Here is a 20524-nt window from a genome sequence, read left to right on the forward strand (position 1 = left end):
AATTATATATATATTTTCAACATATAAAATTAAACAGACCGAAATAATAGTAATAAAAGGCAGGCATGAGCTTTTGTCACAGCTTTGACTATGCTTGCTGGGCCAAGGCCCCATCGTGCTGGATAAGGAGGCCCCGTGGGGCGTGGGCTACCTACTCATTGCCCGTCCGTTGGTTTGGGCCAGACGCGGCGGGGCGCGCGTCGAAACGTGGACGGCGACGCCTAGGGAAGCGCGAGTGACGCCGGCTTGGGTCGATGGATCCGTCGTCCGTGGATGGATGGGGACCCGTGCGAGTCAGCCAAGAAGACGAGCATTTTGCCTCGTTGAACACGTTTACCCGAGCAAATCCAATAAAAGCAAGTACAATAGTAGAGCCGGTTGCCGGCTGTAAGCTCATGCCATGTCACCTATAGTCCATCTTATAGCTAACATGTACAATAGTTGGTTAGAAGAGTGTACTACTTATTTATTATATGACCCACATTTCATTCTCACAAAGTGCCTAGGAGCACGTGTTAGAGCTGACTCTTAGCTAAGAGCCCGCTTACCTTCTCTCTCCTCCAACTAAGCAGAAATATACTACTTTATTACTTATAGCCAGCTGACTCAGCTCTATTGTACTTACTCTAATCCATCACCGTCAAGTCAAATCATCACCGTCCGCCCCTTCTCCAGTCACCAGCCGTGGCCGCCCTTCCTAACAGGTCGGGTCGGACCAACGCGGACCAGGCTGGGAGACCACCACCAGTCACCAGACCAGGGCGGCAATTTTGTTTTTTTTGGCATGCATTGGATTCCCAGGCACGTTCTCTCCTCTTCCGCTTTTGGCAATTTTTGTTTTCCATTGGATATTCTTTCTCTAACTAATAGATTTCCCGCAAAAATAAAAATAAGAATAAGAATATATTTTTAATAAAAAACTTAAAAAAGTAGATTTCGCTCCGCGTAATCGCACTGCTTCCATTCCGGTTGTTGAACAATATTCTGCGTCACGTCACGGTTCAGTTCATGCGAAACATTTCAAAAACACCCACGTGAGATAAGGAAATGGCAGATGCACCGCACCGTGCGACGAGCCGAGGGCCGTTTCAGAAAACCAACAAACGAGAAGGGAGCAAACAGGCACGAAGCACGGAAGCAGTTAGTTTTCTTCCCAAACACGTTCCTCTCTTCCGCTTTCCCCCCCGGGTCCTCGGCGTCTTCTTCTTCTCCACGCCTCGCCATCCTCCTCCGCCTCCCCACCGTCTCCATCCCCCTCCTTTCCCAAATTAGCACCGCCCCCGCCTCCAATCCCACCACCGCCACCCTCCCTCAAACCAAGCCGGGCCGCCCGCATAGGCCACCGCCCGCCCCCGCTTATAGCCCAGCCCCGCCCGCCCCGCCCCGCACCGACCCCGCCCCCCTCCTAGCCCGCCTCCTCCGCCCACGCGCCCCCCGTCTCCTCCGGTCGACGCCTCGCGCGGGGGGGAGGAGATGGCCGCAGCGGCCGCCGCGGCGTGCAGGCGCGGCCTGCTCCTGCACAGCCACCACCACCAGTGGCCGACGCGGTGGGCCGGCCCCGCCGCCGCCCGCAGCATCTCGCAGCTCGTCAAGACCAACGGCCGCCGCGCCTTCCTCGTCGACACCCTCGCCCTGGTAAGCCTACCCTGCTCGCGCGCCACGCTTACTTGTTGCTACCATCTGCCTGCCTGCGAAATGGCCGCTGTCTACGGGGGGGGGGGGGGGGGGGGGGGGGGGAATTGGCGCCCCGGAGGTGCTCGACGGAATGCAATGCTGAGATCGCGTGGGTGATCGCGTTCGTTCGCAGGTTAGGAAGCTGGAGTCGCAGGGCGTGCCCACCAAGCAGGCGGAGGCCATCACGTCCGCCATCACGGAGGTCCTCAACGACAGCCTCGAGAGCATCTCCGAGTCCTTCGTCTCCAAGGCCGAGATGCAGAAGGTAACGCCGTCACCGTCTGACTGTATTTCTGCTGGGGAATCGTCAGCTTACTCGTCCGTTTCCTGCTTTTGCTTTGCCGTGTGCAGAGTGAGATGCTGCAGGAGGCCCATATCTCCAAGTTCAAGTCGCAAGTGCAGAGCTCGCAGGTATGCTTGCAACAAAACTGTTAGGTCAATGCGAATACGACGACCACTGACGTTTCTAGCACTAGTGTTCTTATGGCTATTGCTGCCCTTCTGTTGAACTTCATCATATAGCTTCTACATTTTCTACTTGCCATTGTTTCTCACTTGGTTATTCTGCATTTACTCCATTTCCTGTTTGTATGTTGGTACCTTCAAGTTGTAGCCCCCATTTGGCTTATAAGTGATTTGTTTGTGCAAACAGCTGGTTTCGTATGTAATTAAGACTTCATCATATAACTTGTGCAAGTTCTACTTACCATTGCTTCTCTCTGGGTTATCCTGCATTACTTCATTTCGTGATTGTATGTCGGTACTTGGAAGAAGTAGCCCCCATTTGACTTATAACAATTGGCTTGTGCAAACAGTTGGTTTGGCATGTAATTAGGGGTTGGGGTCACCGTTTGCTCCAATGCCCAATCATTCTGTGCTATTTGATCTTAATAACAGTGACCTTATAATCTAGATTGTTTTTTTTTAAATGCTTAGTTTATCTTTGAGACCAATTAGGTTACTGTTGTTGGCACTTGACAGTTTTGGACTCCCCTTGTTGTATAAGCGTCTAATCCGAGAGTGTTGCCTTGTTTTATGCCCTTCACATATACTTTTAGTTCTTCTTGGTTTCATATGTTATCTCTTACATAGTCTGCCATAATTTGTTTTTTCAGTAACATCTCACCTTGTATTTTGAAGTGAGATTAGTAGTTTTTTCTAGCTCTTACCATGGAGCACATGTATTCACAATTTCACACACTCTACCTATTGTTTCACCTAGAAGGATAATTTGGTTCATGTCGATGTTTGTTGTTTCTAATAAAGTTTTGTTTGAACCTGCAAATGCTACCAAATCTCTAAACAATCGTTCAACGCAATATATGGATTTTTTTAATCTTTATTCTTTAGCCAAAGTTGAGCAACTTGGATTTTGCCATTTGGTATTCAAATGCACAGTATTTTCAATCTGTAGTGTTCTTGATTCTACAAAGTATGCTGATTGGTGACTAATATTTCCTTGGCAATGAAGTCCCATTCAGCTAATTAGTCAATATCGCGGAGACAGAACTGAGACTCTCCTTTCTGCAAATAAGTCACTATTTATATTTAGAGATGTTTTTGTACTCGACAGCGTTGCCTATTTGATCAGTAGATTTAATAGGATTATTTTGATATTTATTCTTTAGCCATAGTTTAGCAGCCTGCATTTTCTGCCATTTGGTACTTATAGTATTTCCAATCTTTAGTGTTCTTGATTCTTGAAAGTACGATGATCAGTGATTAGAATTTCCATGGCAATGAACTCTCATTCAGCTGATTAGCCAATGTTGCGGGGCAGAACTGAGACTCTCCACTTAAGTCATGAACTCTCATTCCGCTAATAAGTTACCCTTTATATGTATTTTCGTGCTCACTCCATGGCGTTGGGTATGTTGATCAGTAGTTTAAAAGAAAAGAACAAGAGAGAGCTTATTCAGCAAATAAACCAAAGTGGTCTCTGGATGTTCATGCTGTGTGGCTTATTGATTTTCAGTTTTGTTTTGCTTTGTACAATGCTTGCAATGGAAATGCTCATCATTGTAGAGACATGTGTACATGCCAAAAAGGCTAGACTAAAACACTATATAAAAATCACTGGTGGCAGTGCAACAAATTCTGTGTGCAGTATATTCACATTGATTGCAGGTCATACGCTCATTTTTCCATCTATTGGTGTTTGTGACTTCCATTTTGTTGAACCGTTCTCATGTACAGGTCATACATTCTGTGTGCACTATATTAGTATATTTGCATTATTTCTCTAGAGTTTGGTTGGAGCAAAATGTGTTCAGTAATAACTACAGCATACGATACGACTTACAATTGCCCATTTTAGTCAGAACTGATGTGTTTTTTTACTAAATAAGCTCATGGAACATTTCTGTATGCAGGAAAACCATTTCTCTTTGTTACAGCGGGAGACTGAAAAACTCCGTGGAGATATTGATAAGATGAGGAGTGAACTGAAGTGAGTATTAACTTTTGAGTTTATGAGCTGTTTATACTACAATTTTTAAATACTCCCTCCGTTCATTTTTATAAGGCGTTTCAGACAGCTGACTTTGAACTGTTTAGTACACTGTCTGAATTTGCTAAAACGTCTTATATAAGTGAACAGAGGGAGTAGCATACTCAACCTAATGGCTATTTTGTGTGAAACAGATATGAGATTGACAAGGTCACTGCAGGGCAACGGTTGGATCTGAACCTTGAAAGAGGGTAAGATTACTTCTCTTTTTTATATATGCTGCATGTACTATACTTGCAATTGGCTAACAGTAAAAGCTCTCGCTAACTATTGAAGCGTCAGAAATCATTCTTAAATAATCGAAGAATGGTCAAACTTGTCACTTCTAAGACCATGTGATGTCTATGTGGCCATTACCTTTGAGTCTGTGGCCTTGTGGCCTTTAATTTGGACGGTTTATCGGTTTTATGCAATTATTGATCACTTCTGTGTGTAATAAGACATCGCCATTCAGTATTTTAAGTTTTGGGACCAACCTATACAGTGTATAAGAGAAAATTCGTTTTGCTGTATTGAACTTTCACCTTTTACATTTTGTTGGAGTGCTCATAATTTCTCTTAGCAAAATTCTCCGATGGTCAGGATGCAAGTACCATACAAGATTATTAACTCTTGTCATGCGCATCTTACTGCGCCTGTTGAGTCATGACATTGATTAACCGGACTGTCTAGGTTTATATTGCTATCTTGAGAATTCCACTGCCACCTTTCAATCCTTAATGGTATTTTAAGATTTTAATTACATTTGTACTCCCTCTGTTCCTAAATATAAGTCTTTTTAGGGATTGTACTATCCACTATGGACTACATACGGAGCAAAATGAATATATCCACACTTTAAAGTATGTCTATATACATTCGTATGTAGTTCGTAGTGGAATCTCTAAAAGGAATTATATTTAGGCACAGAGGGAGTAGTTGATTTCTGAAGTATTACTGAGTTATGCAAGAATTAACTTTTTGTAGATCAGTTCCAAATAGTTCAGGCTAGCAGCAAGTGGAACCTTAGTTCTTCTACCCCTTGGCCCTTGTTGACCTTTCAAAACTGAAACGAAATAGTTTCATCTGTTAGTGTTAACACTGGGCATTACTCCCTCCGTCCCAAAATAACTGTCTTTACTTTGTACTAGCTCTAGTACAAAGTTATACTAAGCTCAAGACACTTATTTTGGGACGGAGTACTTATTTACTTCCAGGACAATTCCAGTGGTTGCTCTGTCTTTATCACATTTCTGCCACAATAATTAAGATTGCTTTGTTGGTATTATATCTGATTAAACCACGATCTATGTAATTGCTCTTGCTGACTATTGAAGCATCAGAAATATTACTTTACTTGGATTTATGTAAGAATGCATAATTGAGGAATGGTTAAACTTCTCATTTCTAAGATCATGTGATGTCTAAGCGGCCATTGTTCTTTGAATCTTTCTATGACCTTGTGCCCTTTAATTTGGACTGTTTGTCTGTTCTATGCAATTATTTATTGATCACTTCTGTGTGTAACAAAACATTGTCATTCAGTGTTTAAGTTTTGGGTCCAACCTACGTAGTCTTCAAGATTAAATTTGGTTTGCTGTATTGAACTTTCACCTTTTACTTTTTGGTTGGGTTGCTCATAATTTCTCTTAACAAAATCCTCGGATGGTGTGGATGCAAGTAGCATAGTACAAAATTATTAACTCTTGTCTTAATATACCATTAAGTGTCTAGGTTTATATTTCTATCTTGAGAATTCCACTGCCACCCTTTAACACTTAATGGTATATGAAGACATTATTTACATTTGTAGTTGATTTCCGAAGCATAATGAGATACGGGAGAACAAACTTTTTTGTAGAACACAGAACAGGCTAGCAGGAAGTGGGAACCTTAATTTCTTCTTCCCCTTGGCCCCTGTTGACCTTTCAAAAATAAAACAAAGTAGTTTCATCTATTAGTGCTTATACTGGGCATTACCTGTTTACTTACATGACAATTCCAGTGGTTGCTCTGTCTTTGTCACATTTCTGCTTAAGATTGTTTTGTTGGGTCTTATATGATTAAAACATGATTGCTCCAGGCGCATACGTGATGAACTCGCCAAGCAGAACGAAGAAACCACAGATCTCACCACAAAGCTTGACAAGGTGAGCAAAAGCGCCTGCATATGTGGGGTTTTGGCATCACCACTTTATCATAGACATGACTCCTAACTGGACCCTTCTGTTTTGGCACAATCTGCAGGAAATTCATTCACTGAAAGCCCAGCTGGAGGCAGCAAAGTATGATGTCATCAAATACTGCATAGGTACCATCGTTTCGATATCAGCCGTTGGACTCGCCGTTCTCCGCATCGTGATGTGAACCCGAACACATGTTCTTTCGCTTACCCATTTATCCATGGAGGCCACAAAGAGGATAGTTGCGATTATGTTCCTAGTTTTTTCAATGGGGGCAAAACTTGGTCAGGGGAATGCTGTAACATCTGTTAGAGAGTGAAAAAGTTCCTCAAGACCTGTAAGATAGATCGACCTGCACAAGGAATACAGCCAAAATGATTCTTTACCTGTGCTTGAGCTTCGTGGTTTTGTCGCTTTGTTTCCTCTGTCTGCCGACGCGGAAGTCTCTGTTATCTTGAAGTAACACGCTGTGGACATCTAATCCTAGCAGTGAAGGAAGACCATTGATATTTCCCTACCTGATACTACTTCTTTCCCTGATGTTTTCCTTCTCCTTTTAGCTGTCGCCAACACATGTTAGAGCCGCTGTATGTCGCAGGGCTGTTTGGCGGCATATAAACTGGATTCCCTAAACGTCTGTTGTCGTGATACTCAAATTTGGTACTCGTAGCATTGCAATTGTACTGCGAATATGTGGTGCACGCACTGAAACCCCAACTCCCCAAGTTTTGTCTTGCTGTGCATGGAAAAGGAGGACTAGTACTAGTTTATACTCCGGGGGTGCTGAGCCGGTGCTGCCCATTAGTAGCATAATCTGAGAACCATATCCATACCTCAAAAGGAGACGAGACCGCACGCAAGTTGGCACCGCGTTCACGTGGGCGCTGAAAGGCACATGGAACCATCGCGGCCGAGGTGAGGTGAGCTGATTCTGATTGGTGAGTCCCGGCCCTGATAGGCACTCGGAACAGTTGCGGTTGAAACCGAAAGCCCGACCTGAAGTCGACATTTCCTAGTCTATCTTCTTCAGTAAAACCTTCAAAATCATTCCTCGCTCACATCCCGCTCTCCGAGACATCTGTTTGCACGTAGGATAAGATAAGAGGAATTGCACGGGGGGAGGGAAACAGTTCAATTCTCGTTGGAAAACGTCGTAGTTCTGCCCCGGCTAGAACGATTTTAGTAGTACCACACTTTATGCACACCGTCTAGTAATTAATCTAGTAATCAAATTTGATCAAGCTCGGACCTGCTTTGGTCCCTGCAAATTCAAGATACAGAAACAAACAGGAGATCGATCCCGGCATCGGCATCGGCATCGGCATGGCTGTGGTGTGCGAACGTAGTACATAAATACCGTTGGTCCAACCCAATGGCCAGACCCATGCTAAAATGTCTCTGGTCTATGTACACTGGCATCCCGATAGATCTAAACACCAAATCCTACGCGCCGTACTCGCTCGCCGATCCCTGTGATGGGCTCAAAAGCCAGGCCATAAATAATCCGACGCCGACCCTCCCCGCCCCATACCCACGCTGGTCCCCGGCCAACCTTAAACCATAGTTTGGGATCCTCTGTGGTCCTTGTCGTCGGGACACGCACCCATGTGTGCACTCTCCCATCGAGGCTCGCTCAAGGTGGCAGAGCGAGAGCGGCACGGTGGCGCCATGTGATCAGTGTACTACCTCGAGTTTTAAGGCGATGGGCTAGGTGTTAGTAGCATCGCACCATCACAGAGTTGCTAATCCCTCAAGCAAGTGAAGAAAAGTTTGCGCACAAGGACGAGATGCTACTATTAATTAAGATGGAAAGGGTTAGCTGAAAGAGACCGCGAACTACTCACTCGGGATTAAACCTCAAAGTAGGGAGGGTCGTCGCTCTACTTGGTGATCGCATGGAGATTTTCTCATCAATGGCCTTGATCTTGATTTTGGCATTTTTTAGGCTAACACCATGTGACAAAAGGACAATAGTGCAGGTGAATTCCGCAGACAACTCGAGATTTTCTTTCTTTTTTCTAATAGAGAACACTCGAGTCTTCGTACAACTATCAGATGCAACATGTGCAGGCACGGAGACTGAGCTTAGTGCATACCAACTTGGAGCATCGCCAACAGGTGTTCACGCTGGAGTGATACCCATAGCGAGGACTCGCTCCAGCAAGATCGTCTGTTGGAGACTCACTCCGACGCGATCGTCTGTTGGAGACTGTCATCGGTCGAGCTGTATGCTTAGGGACTATTTCAAACATTCAACTTGTGCACCTTTCTCTTTGACTCATTAAAGCAAGTACAATAAGGTACATTCAGTAGGCTGTAAGGATTAAAATACTATATTTTTATTGAGTTGGATGAGAGAGAAGAGGAGATAGAAGGCAAGCGGGCTCTTCGTGAAGAACCAGCTCTAGCACGTGCTTATAGGTGCTTTGTGAGAATGAAAGATGGGTCATATATGATAAAAATAGTACTCTTTTATACTCAACTATTGTACAAGCTAACTATAAGACGGGCTATAAGACTGCTTATAGCCAGCAGTTGGCTATACTATTAATCATGCTCTTATGAGTTGAGTTTATTAAGATTTGTTCGCTCTAGTGGCATTATCCAGGTGGGCATAAAGGTGCACGCACCTGGCTAGAGATTCTAGGAAGAGATTAGCCAATCGATCAAAGCCAGATCAAGCTGGTCCCTCCCTGCTTTATGGAAGCAACAAAAAACAAATATTATGTGTACATTGCTGGGGCAACTAAATTGATGTGCTTAGTGCTACTTGTACAGTTAGTTGGCAATTATGCAATGCAGATTAATTACCAGTAGCTTGCTGGAGTACGCACTGGAGGACGTCACCAATCACTCGATGGCTAAGCTAGAACATGCACTATTTCCCCTCATGAACCATAATTACTTGTAAATGGAGAGTTGAAGGGCTGGAATATCAACAAAAAAGTAGCCATAAACCAGGCGATGCATGTAAGTTAGCTATACACGTGTCATAACCATGACTAGGTTTCATGATCTTATCCGTTTCAATTCCAGCCTACTGCAACTTGTTTGAGACTGAAAGGCTATGTTGTTTTGTCCGTACTAATTGCAGCACTAGTCATGAACACTTCTCCTAACTTTTAAGCCTAATTAAACACATTTCCAGACTTTTCAGCCTAATGAGTGGTTTATGAGATAAAGGACTCTAAGCATTTAGACCTAGCAATTAACATTTGATATGTCAATATGAGGAGGTGCATTCCCCAAAATTTAATTGAGCATCCAAGTACTATGTTCATCTCCAAGCAAAATTCAAGTTTACTACTAATGGATATTCAAAATTCTAGCAAATCAACGAATTGTCGTCTCCATCTGTTTCTTTACTTTCTTCGCATTACGAGCTTATATTCTTGCTTAGCCGATGGCTTGTGTTTTGTTAACTTAGATACGCTGCTTCACTTTGAATTCTAACTTGGAAGCCTTTGGTTCCACAAATCATAAGCAAATGATTAATTTTGTATGAAATTTGTCAGGGACTATTCACTCCACCCGTCTAGTTGGCACCTTTCTGTCAAAGCATCCCCTCACCCCCTCCACATATAGACATACACATACCACGAGCCATAGTCTTGAGATCCCGAATCTTGACCCATTTAGTTTGAACTTCGTCACAATTGCCAACTTGAGTCGCCTCCCACCATAATTATATCCAAAGAAGAAGAAAATAAGGAAGCAAAGAATAAGCAAATCAATTAAGCTCGAAATAGTAGAGGATACAGAATTGTAGTAATCATGGAAAATAAAGCACACATTTTTTATCACCTCATTCCACCTTCACGCTTGGTGATTTGAAAATGCTTACGATGATAGAACAATTGAATTTAGGTGAAATGCTCCATTACCATTCTATTTTCTTGATTGACTCCTCCCCTCCCCCCAACTTAGTTTTCTCCCTTCAAATTTGCTCGTCGCCGCTTCCTTCCTCCCTCCGTCCGCACTGATTGTCACCTAGTAATCAAATAGCATAACCGCCACCTTCCTCACCTCCTAGCCACGTGGCCTCGACAACTCTCTAGACCTCATCAAGACGGGCTTCGACACCACCCCCTCGGCACTCTCAACCTCGCCAAACCACAGGGAAAATCAAAACGGTGAGAAAGTTCACCAAGATTCAGTGACATGTGGAACAAAAAAGTCTGATAAGTTTTTGAACCTTATACCAAAAAGGGAAAAAAAGAAGATACATTTTAAGCTGACACGGTTGCCCATCTCCACCTCCGGCTCCTTCATTTGGGAGGGGCAAATGCCAGCAGTGACTTGTACTCCACCCTGAACAGCAGATCACCGGCTAGATATTTTTGGTTTTGTTAAGGATATTTTGGAGTTCCATGCCCCACCCCACCCCACCCCACCCTACTCCAATCTTTTGAACAAACCCATGCGGCAGCAGAATAAAACTCCGGGTTAAAGATCTCTCTCGTCTCCCTGTCATGGCGTGTATAAAATAGCCCACATCGCCCTCCACATGCCTCCTCTTCTCTTTGCTTTGCTTGCTTTCCTGTTCTTCTTGCATTATTTCCCTCCACCTCCTTCCTCGCATCCAGCCGCAAAGCTTTCTCTTCTCCTCCTTTGACTTGCCCGCAAGAAGAGCCAGCCGATCGATCGCCATGCGTGTGCAGTGCGACGTGTGCGGCCTCGAGCCGGCCGCCGTGCTCTGCTGCGCCGACGAGGCCGCGCTCTGCTCCCCCTGCAACCGCCGCGTCCACCGCGCCAACAAGCTCGCCGGCAAGCACCGCCGCCTCACCCTCCTCCAGCTCGATGCTGCAGGCGACGCCGCCACCGGGCCGCTCTGCGACGTCTGCAAGGTGCGTGCGGTTTCTGTCCGTTCGATGCTGCGAGCCTAGCGCGACACTGAACTGAGCTGATGGTGTCTGTCTGCTGGATTGTTTGCAGGAGAGGAGGGGGCTCGTGTTCTGCGTGGAGGACCGGGCGATCCTGTGCGCCGACTGCGACGAGCCCATCCACAGCGCCAACGACCTCACGGCCAAGCACAGCCGCTTCCTCCTCGTCGGGGCCAAGCTCTCCGCCGACCCCGTGGACCAGGAGATCCCCTCCCCGGACGAGAGCTCCGACGAGCAGGACGACTGCTCGGCCTCGGCCGCCGAGGAAGCCCCTGCAGTTCATGACGCCAGCCACACCGGGGGAGGAGGTGGAGGAGGAGGAAGCAGCATCTCAGACTACCTCACCAACATCTGCCCAGGCTGGCGCGTCGACGACATCCTCTTCGACGACGCCGCCTTCGTCGCCGTAAGTCGCCGACCATCTCTTGACTTTACCCCGGTTCTGCCCGCCGCATCATGGCCGAAAACTAAACGCCCAAGCCTTTGCATCATGCCAGAAGCAGAAGGGGCGCGACGAGCAGGTGCCGTTCCTGGACGCCGACCTGTTCGACGTGATCGCCGCCGAGCGTCCCGGGAAGCGCGGCGCATGGGCGCCCCACGTGCCGCATACGCCGGCGCCGGCCTGGGGCCTAGAGGAGGTTCCAGCGGCGGCGAGGGCCAAACAGGGGCACGCGCGGGAGTGGTACCACAGCGACAGCGACGTGTTCGCCGTGCCGGAGATCTCGACGCCGCCGGCCAAGCGGGCGCGGCCGTCGTCGTTCTGGTGCATGTGAACCAGCCAGCGTGGGTGTCAATCGCTCACGCCGTCGCAGCAACCGATCGGTCCATCACTAGTGTAATCTTTGCTCGTTGTAGCTTTGGTGTGACTGGAGTAGTACGGAACTCTAGTAGCGCGCGCATCTATGGTAGTAGTAATATGCTGTTATGTACTACTACATAAGAATGAGATGTTGTCGACTTGTCGTATCATAAATAAGTAGAGAATGTATGGTCATCTCCTTCAACTCGTATCACACCTGAAAAATAAATTGCACGTACAGAAACCAAATGTATCTCCAAGCAAAGTAATATTTGAGACCGTATCTTTAAGGAAAACTCATAGCTCCTACCGGCTGATCTGTGCGACCGTCCCGCCGGCTGCTTGTCGTTGATGTAACGATTGAGATCATGCTCATGGGGCCGGGATAAAGAAGTTTGTTTTCTATTCCATTCGTCTCGGTTTATAAATCATTTTAGGTTGTGCATCGCCACTAAGACGAAGATAAAAACATTTTTTTTAATATTAACATGTTAATTAATACCATTGCACATAATGAATTGATTATTGCATGTCGTGTTAGTTAGTCTCAAGTCATTAAAAACATATACGTCTCACATCTTTTATTGATCGATTCCTTTATTCATGTCAAAAAACAAGAAACGATATGAAAGTTAATGCATCGTGCCTTCGTGTTTTGGGATTATTTGTTTTTCGTAAGATGACTTATAAACCGAGACGAAGGGAGTACAATGTGTCCGTTATTTTTGAAACACGACTGTTGTTTCAGAAATTATTTCCGCAACGTGACCGTTGTTTTTGCAAGGCCGCCGTTGCAAGGTGACGCTGGGCTGCAGCGCAACCGTTGCAAGGTGATGTTGGGCGCAAGTCTGTCGGGACCGGGACAAAGTAGTTGTTTCTGCAACGCGAACATTGTTTTAAAAATTTATGAATGAGGAGTGGATAAGCGGGGCGTGCCAAAAGATCGACTGGACGGTTGTCCACGCGTAGATCCAACGTTCATCGAGGTGGGCAAACGTATAACGTACGTCGAACGGTGGACGCGTAGCAGTCCCGTATTTTGCGTTCGTCGACTCTGTGGCCGTCGGATCGGATTTTACTAATGACTCGAGGGCGACATATTATCTAGACTAGTTTTCACAATTGAGCCGTTGTTGCAATCCCCCTACCGTAAAAAGTGATGTGTTGCGGGTTCTAGATCTTCTCGTGTTGTCCCGAGCTCGTCATCACGCTGATACCACCATGCGCTACTCTGACCACTGCCATCGCTGCTCACCGTCGACAACACGTGGACGAGGCCACCAGGGGCGGAGCCAGGATTTCACCATAGGGGGGCAAAGAACACATTAAAACACACAAGAGACATAACACAAAAATATTTCAAGTCTTGAATATTACAGAAATTTGAAACATGTAACATTATAAGCTTTACGAAAAGAAAACTACATTTCTACTAGTTTGAATGAAGATCTACGCCCCCCAGCCGGTCGATCGAACAAATTAATAATCTCTTCAACATTGAACTTTGCAGCTATTTCCTTCCCAATGTATACAACCATGTAATGTCGAAGAAAATCGTCACCCATTTTACTTCGGAGACGCGTCTTGATAATCTTCATTGCTGAAAAAGCTCTCTCCGTAGCTGCAGTTGACACATGGAGAGTGATAACCAATCGCAATAATATATCAACCATTGGATACACAAAAGCTTTACCTGTTTTATGCAATGCAATAGTCAAATCAACAAGTGATGCCGAAGATCTCAACTCTGGATGGTTGCGAACATCAAACTGATAGTGTGGAAGTTGTGACTCCAGATGAGCCTGCTCTTGACTAGAAAAATCTGATGGATATAATTTTTCCACAAGCGTGCAAATATTCGACATGTCAAATGACTCATGCCTTGGATCTATCGCCACATTGAACACATCTGCTTTGTAGTGGTGAAGCACTGTGATGTTATTATGTTTAATCCAAGGCTTCGTCACATCAACATACCTGCAAATTACAAATACAATATATGTGTCACATTAAAAACTCTGATTAATATTATTCCATTATACAAATAGTCGAAAGGCACATACTTGCGACTCATATCAAGGATCTCAACTTCGTTCTTCACACAAAAGGTCTTAACCTCCTCGACGAGAGGTTCCCATCCTTCTTCTCTTAGATCAGCGAGGAGCGCCTTCGTGTTAGAGAGTGTATCTAAGGCATTCAAAATGTCCAATGATTTCCTTCCGAGTGTTTGGCACAAGACATCTGTGATTTTCATAATCCTCTCCATGAGGTGCAAAATGAAAACAAAATCAAAAGAAACAATTATCCTTAGGACGCCTCTAGCATCTCCACGGGAATATTGTGTGACCGAGCGATCATTCGCTATACTTTGTAGGACTGTAACTATAGCACCAAACATCTTCTTTAAGCTCTGAATTGACTTAAAGTGTGAACTCCATCTAGTGTTTGCTGGTCTCCGTAAAGAGCTTATCTGATTTTCCCCTTTTCCCGTATCAAGCTCCCCCAGTTCAATTTCACGTGCAATCTTGGTGGCTTGATTTGCTAGTAACTCATCATTGCGTTTAGGTGAAGCACTAACAACATTTATGCCAAAATTGGCATGTTAAAAAAAATTATGCACTTCATTGTAACGCCCAAGATGCGACCCTATCCTTATTTTGGCGCGAGGGCCTCGACAGGGATAGAAACGCATCTCGTCGTTTCGCGAGAATGGATATCGTTACAAGTACATGTACTGAAGAGAAGAGTATATGGAATTAGCTTACACTCGCCACAAGCTACATTAGAGTCACATCAATACAATACATAAATATCACGAAGAAGAGTAGGGTCCGACTACGGACGGAAACAAACGAGAAAAGAACGACGTCAATCCTTGCTATCCCAGGCTGTCGGCCTGGAACCCATCCTAGATCGACGAAGAGGAAGAAGAAGAAACTCCAAATGAACAATCATCGTGCTCACGTCTTAATATCCTTTACCTGTACCTGCAGCTGGTGTTGTAGTAATGTGTGAGCCACAGGGGACTCAACAATCTCATTTCCAAAGGTATCAAGACTAGCAAAGCTTATTAGGTGAGGTAAGGTTAAGTGGTGAGGCTGCAGCAAGCGACTAAGCATTTATTTGAGGTGGCTAACTTACGAGTACAAGAATAAGAGGGGGGGGGGGGGTGATGTACGCATAGCGAACGTGAACTACTGATGACCAAATGATTGATCCCGAATACCTACTTACGTCGAACATAACCCTACCGTGTCCTCGATCGGAGAAGGAGCTTACGAAAGAGACAGTCACGGTTACACACTCAGTTGGCATATTTTAATTAAGTTAACTTCAAGTTATCTAGAACCAGTGTTAAACAAAGTTTCCACGTTGCCACATAACCGCGGACACGGCTTTCCAAAAGATTTAACCCTACAGGGGTGCTCCAACTAGTCCATCATAAATTACCACAAGCCGCATAGAAAGCCTCGATCAAGAAACTCGTGACTTCGTCGGATTCCTTAGTGGAAAACCTCAACTTTGAGATAACCCAAAGCATCACTGGAATCCCGATGCACAAGACATTCGTCAAAGGTAAAACTAATCCAGCAAGGCCGCCCGACGTGTCGACGATCCCGATAGAAGCCGTGTATCTCGTTCTCAGGACATGACGGATGGGAAAGACGCCGGGTTGGCTAAACCCTGGGTGACCAGGGGGCGCCGGACATCGCCCGGTTTGGACCAACACTCATGCGGAGCACTGGCCCGGGGGTTGATTAATTATCCACGGGGTCCAGAAAGTCCCTATGCAATTTTATTAGGTTATTAGGCAAATGTAGTACCAAAGTTGGGCCTTGCCAGACCAGCTTTAATCTAAGACGAATTATCAAGGGGGTCCCCATAACAACCCCAATCGTGTTAAGAGCGCTCAATTATGGAATATAACATCGGTAGCCAAAACTAAGGGGGCAAAGGTGGAACAAAACACCAGGCTAGAAAGGCCGAGCCTTCCACCTTCTACCAAGTATATAGATGCATTAAATTAAATAACATTAATAGGGTGATATAACAAGGAACCCATGTTATCACATGGAAGCAACTGCACCTGCAACTAGCAACACTAACACATGGTTAAGCAAGCGGTAACATAACCAATCAGTGGTTTGCTAGGTTGTAGAAAGGTTGAAGGTTTCATGGCAATGTTGAGAGGTTGACATTTAAGTGGTAGGCAGCGAGACATATCGAAAGAAACGAGACAACTAGCATGACAATGATAGTAATGGTATCTAGGGAAATGGTCATCTTGCCTGAGATCCCGCTTGAAGGAAGAATGACTCCGTGAAGCACACGGACCGATGTAGTCGAACGGGTCCTCACATTCTGACACGCTTGCGGAACTCTATCGAGACGAAGCAAACCGGAAACAAGAATCAACACACGATATTCACCACACGATGCACAACACATATGATGCATGAACGGTATCAAATATGCCTGGTACGACATGGCAATTCACACAATCAAACACTACACATTAAGTGAAGTTAAATATGCAACGAGTTGCATATTGACGAAACTCCGCATATGAATTATTTAGTTCACTCCCATTTAGGTACACGCCATATTAAATGTGGTTAAGCATGGCAAGGGGCGAAGCACAAATTAGTCTACCTATCTAGGCATTTTAAATGAGGCCGGAACGACATATAGCGTCCCCGAGATGACCCCACACGTTAAATTAGAGTTATGTCCAGATCTTAACTAACATGTTTTAATACTTGTTAAACAGTAAAATAAAGTGGTTCACGTAAAATTACACGTTGTTCTAGTCCATTTACATATATGGAACATCTCCAACGGAGCTACGGTTCAAAAGATATGATCACCGCAAGATATGATGGCATGAATGCAATATGTATGCAATGACAGTCACACGCGTCCCAAAACAAACAAAAAACAAGATAATATGAACCTACACGAGATTCTAAACAAGTTTCATATAGAACACGATCAAAACGGAGCAACGGTTCAACAAATACAAGCTACACAAGAAATAGTCATAATCTGCCAAAAACAGCAACATGGCATTTTCTACACTCCAAAACAACAAGCTACATAAATCTAAAACGCTCAAACAAGGCATGAGACATAAGTAGTGAATATGCACTACAACATCCTACTAATAAATCTAGCATGGCAGCATGGATCACTAGAAAAAGAACTCACAAAATGGCATCTCACACACAGTTTCAGACTTAGTGAAAATATCAGTTTTTGACAGTACAGTTTTCAACCAGACGGCATATTGGCACCACCAAAATTATATGCTACATGGCACCGAATGACATGAAAATTTACAGCATGCTAGAGAATCTGAAGGACTACAAATAACTCCATTGCATGAACCCCAAATGAGCTGTAGATCACTAGAAACACTCATGACAAAACAACAATAAAATATTACAGATCTCGAACTTAGAAATATTTCAGCATCTCCAAATCAGCACTATTTTCTAGCATGTTGAAACAAGCAAACAACACCTAAATATGGATTTCTAATGCAACCAAAAGTATCAGGGGCTAGCATGCACATCCAAGGGCATATCTCTAGTTCACAACTCATGCATGTCATGCACGGAATAATCCCACAAAATAGACAAGAGGGCAACATGGCAGAAATATCACGCGCACTAACTTACTCGAAAGGCAAAACTAATTGCACAGTTAAATTCTATGGATTTTTCTATCCCAAAAACATATATAATATGTGGGGTTGCAAAATAAAACTAATGTCACACATATATGCGAGAATATGTCCTAATCAGGACATAGCAAACTATTGATAGCTCCTAGATGCAAAAATGCAAGAAACTACCCTAAAATACATGGAAAAGGGTCCCAAACAACATGAACATTTTATCTACGGGATTTGAACAATCCGGACGTGCACAAAAATATCTACGCAACAGTTAACCTATTAGGACAGCACACAAATATAGGTAAATGGCGGTTCAAACTACTTCAAATATGCATGCAAGTTGCCAAATAATATTCTACATGAATATCTACACAAGTTACATATATAAATCGTCGCGATCCGATGTACGATTTAATACCTACGAGCGTTTTAAAATCTAGCATAATCCTGAAAATACTAATTCACAGAAAAATTCCTAAAATACTACGGGCCAAAATGCATAAGGGCCTAAATAGTGCACGGGCGCAGGATAATATAACGCGCTTACGACGATAGATTGGGCAGCAGGGGGAGGCTCACCTCATGGGCTCGGCCCATGCGGGGAGAGGAGCCAGGCCGGCTTGGGCTGAAGATGATGGATGGGGCGAGCAGGCCGGGGGAAGGGGGCGACGAGGTGGGCCTTCGGGCGCTGACGGGACGCGGGGTGGAGCTGGTCGCTGGGCCGACTCCTGGTGTTGGATCTAGGCCAGGTGAGGAGGAGGCCGGCTGAGCCTAGCGAGGCAGCCCAGCCGCGGGGCGCTGGGGGTTCGTTCCCCTCTGCTCCATCCTGAGCAGAGCGATGGCGCGACGACTACAGAGCTCCAACGCGGGGTTGCCATGGGGACGCCGGAGGAGCCGAGGAAGTCGAGCTCAGGTAGATCAGGGGCGCGGCTCCCCATTCCCGGCGACGGCAGCTCGAGGCGGCACCGCTACGGGCACATCGGCCGGCGGCTCCGGGGTACTTGCGGGAAGAAGAGAGAGATTCGGTGAGGGGGAGAGTAGAAGAGATAGGAAGAGGGAGATCCGGCGAGGGGGAGCTCCCAGCGACGGGATACGGCGCGGCGGTCTGGCGGTGCAGTTGCGCTGGGAGGCGACGGGAGGTGCCGGCGCTGGTGCTGCCTCGGCCATGGCCGAGCAGGAGCAGCGCTCGGGGGTGGAGGCGCTTGGGCGCGCGGGCTAGCAGCGGCGGTTCAGGCTCGGGAGGGCTTGCTGCGGGCCTGGCGGGCCCTAGCGGCTGGGAGGAGAGAGAAGGTTGGAGGAGGCTACAGAGGCTATGGTTAGGATGGCACGGGAACTGAGGTTGAAGAAGGGTTTGGTATCTTTTATAGACACGTGGGCCAGGGTTAGCTAATCAGGGCGTTTTCGGACCCTCCGATCTCGATCGGGCGCTCCGAAAACGTCCTAGGGTTAGGTTAGGCCGTGTAAAGGGGTGTGGGCTTATACGAGAGGGGAATGGTGCGACCCGGCAACAATATTTTAAAACCAAAAAAGTCCGACGATAACCGAAGACGGTGCCGCTACGGTCGACCGTTCGGGTACCAGACGAACTCCGATTGCGACGAAAATTGGCAGGCGACCTACCTATATGAAAATAAGACCGCACGCCAAGTTCCAACACAATCCGAGAATATTTTACACACACTTTTAAACACAAGGTTTTGACGATGTCGCGGACACGTGCGTGTGTGGTCGGGTTCAACACGGCCACGACGAAAACGAAGATAACCGACAACTAATAGCGGATGCAAGTTTTGGAAAACCTGTGGCAACGGAGTGCCGAAGCAATGCAGATGATGCACATGATGCGATGATGAATGCGACAGACAAACGAACCACAGGACAAGAATGAAATAAAAGGGGAATCTTTTGGAGCGTAGGTCTCGGGCTATCACATTCATGTACCTCTCGAGATGGTGCAACAAGGGCCAATTGAAGTTGATGCGCCATACAATGAATGTAATATGCATAAGGGCACTCCTTCAGAATTAAAGCACTCAATCCATTCCACTCACCTCACATATTGCTAGCCCCGTCATAGGCTTGACCTCTGATATCTTCCACATTTAAATTCTTATCTGCTAGAATAGTGCAAATTGTCTCCTTGAGAGTCAATGCAAGAGTGTCATTCACATGAATGACATCAACAAAACGCTCCTGTATGAATCCTTCCGTGTCGGGAAACTGGAGGACCAATGCCATTTGCTCTTTCTTGGATTCATCGCGATCTTCGTATACCATTATACGAAATTTGCTAGCACCAATTTATTCTCTAATTGTTCTTTGCACCTTCCGAGAAAGTATACTAAGAATTTCCTATTGAACCGAATGAGATGTGTACTTTGCATTTCCAGGAGCATTTTCCAAGACAACATCTTTCACCTCCTTGTTATAAGAAGCCAAAAGTTTTACCAATTCAAGGAAATTACCCCGGTTGATGGATCCTGGAGATTCATCATGGCCTCTAAATGCACAAGCCTGGAATGTTAACCACCTGCATCGTATCGTATAATTTTTTTGTGAGGATACTACCACATATACAATATTTTAAGTACACAGAAGATGAAAGAAAAATATTGCTTACCGGACAGAATCAATTGTAACTTTCAGCCTTAGCCTTGCATCTACAATCGTTTTGGTGGATGCTTTCGCAAACACCTTATCGATATGAGTCATGTTGTTTTTAAAATTGTCATAACAACAAACCGAGAAGTTATGAGCTAAACCAGCATTACGCATATGAGTTAGAAAAGCACACTCTTTCCCGTTATTCACCTTCTT

The 20524-nt window shown here is 45.4% G+C and overlaps 2 protein-coding genes across 2 annotated transcripts; both read left to right on the forward strand.

Moving 5' to 3' along the window:
• The first annotated feature begins 1191 nt into the window (after positions 1 to 1191).
• LOC123411000 (protein FMP32, mitochondrial-like) lies at positions 1192 to 6862 on the forward strand. Its single transcript, XM_045103918.1, has 7 exons — positions 1192 to 1635; positions 1808 to 1939; positions 2026 to 2085; positions 4047 to 4123; positions 4318 to 4374; positions 6246 to 6312; positions 6410 to 6862. Exons 1-7 carry the CDS (start codon positions 1474 to 1476, stop codon positions 6527 to 6529), a joined length of 675 nt encoding a protein of 224 aa, XP_044959853.1. The 5' UTR covers positions 1192 to 1473; the 3' UTR covers positions 6530 to 6862.
• A 3922-nt stretch (positions 6863 to 10784) lies between these two features.
• On the forward strand, positions 10785 to 12232 carry LOC123409932 (B-box zinc finger protein 20-like). Its single transcript, XM_045102803.1, has 3 exons — positions 10785 to 11192; positions 11281 to 11634; positions 11726 to 12232. The coding sequence occupies exons 1-3, from the start codon at positions 10995 to 10997 to the stop codon at positions 11999 to 12001; spliced, it is 828 nt and encodes a 275-aa protein (XP_044958738.1). The 5' UTR covers positions 10785 to 10994; the 3' UTR covers positions 12002 to 12232.
• The last annotated feature ends 8292 nt before the right edge of the window (positions 12233 to 20524 follow it).

This window comes from Hordeum vulgare, chromosome 7H (genome assembly GCF_904849725.1).
Source record: "Hordeum vulgare subsp. vulgare chromosome 7H, MorexV3_pseudomolecules_assembly, whole genome shotgun sequence".
Lineage (NCBI taxonomy): Eukaryota > Viridiplantae > Streptophyta > Magnoliopsida > Poales > Poaceae > Hordeum > Hordeum vulgare.

Coding starts and splice junctions, on each gene's coding strand:
- LOC123411000 (XM_045103918.1), top strand. CDS start 1,474: ATGGCCGCAGCGGCCGCCGCGGCGTGCAGGCGCGGCCTGCTCCTGCAC. Junction 1,940..2,025: donor CCAAGGCCGAGATGCAGAAG/GTAACGCCGTCA, acceptor TGCCGTGTGCAG/AGTGAGATGCTGCAGGAGGC. Junction 6,313..6,409: donor TCACCACAAAGCTTGACAAG/GTGAGCAAAAGC, acceptor CACAATCTGCAG/GAAATTCATTCACTGAAAGC.
- LOC123409932 (XM_045102803.1), top strand. CDS start 10,995: ATGCGTGTGCAGTGCGACGTGTGCGGCCTCGAGCCGGCCGCCGTGCTC. Junction 11,193..11,280: donor CGCTCTGCGACGTCTGCAAG/GTGCGTGCGGTT, acceptor GATTGTTTGCAG/GAGAGGAGGGGGCTCGTGTT. Junction 11,635..11,725: donor ACGACGCCGCCTTCGTCGCC/GTAAGTCGCCGA, acceptor GCATCATGCCAG/AAGCAGAAGGGGCGCGACGA.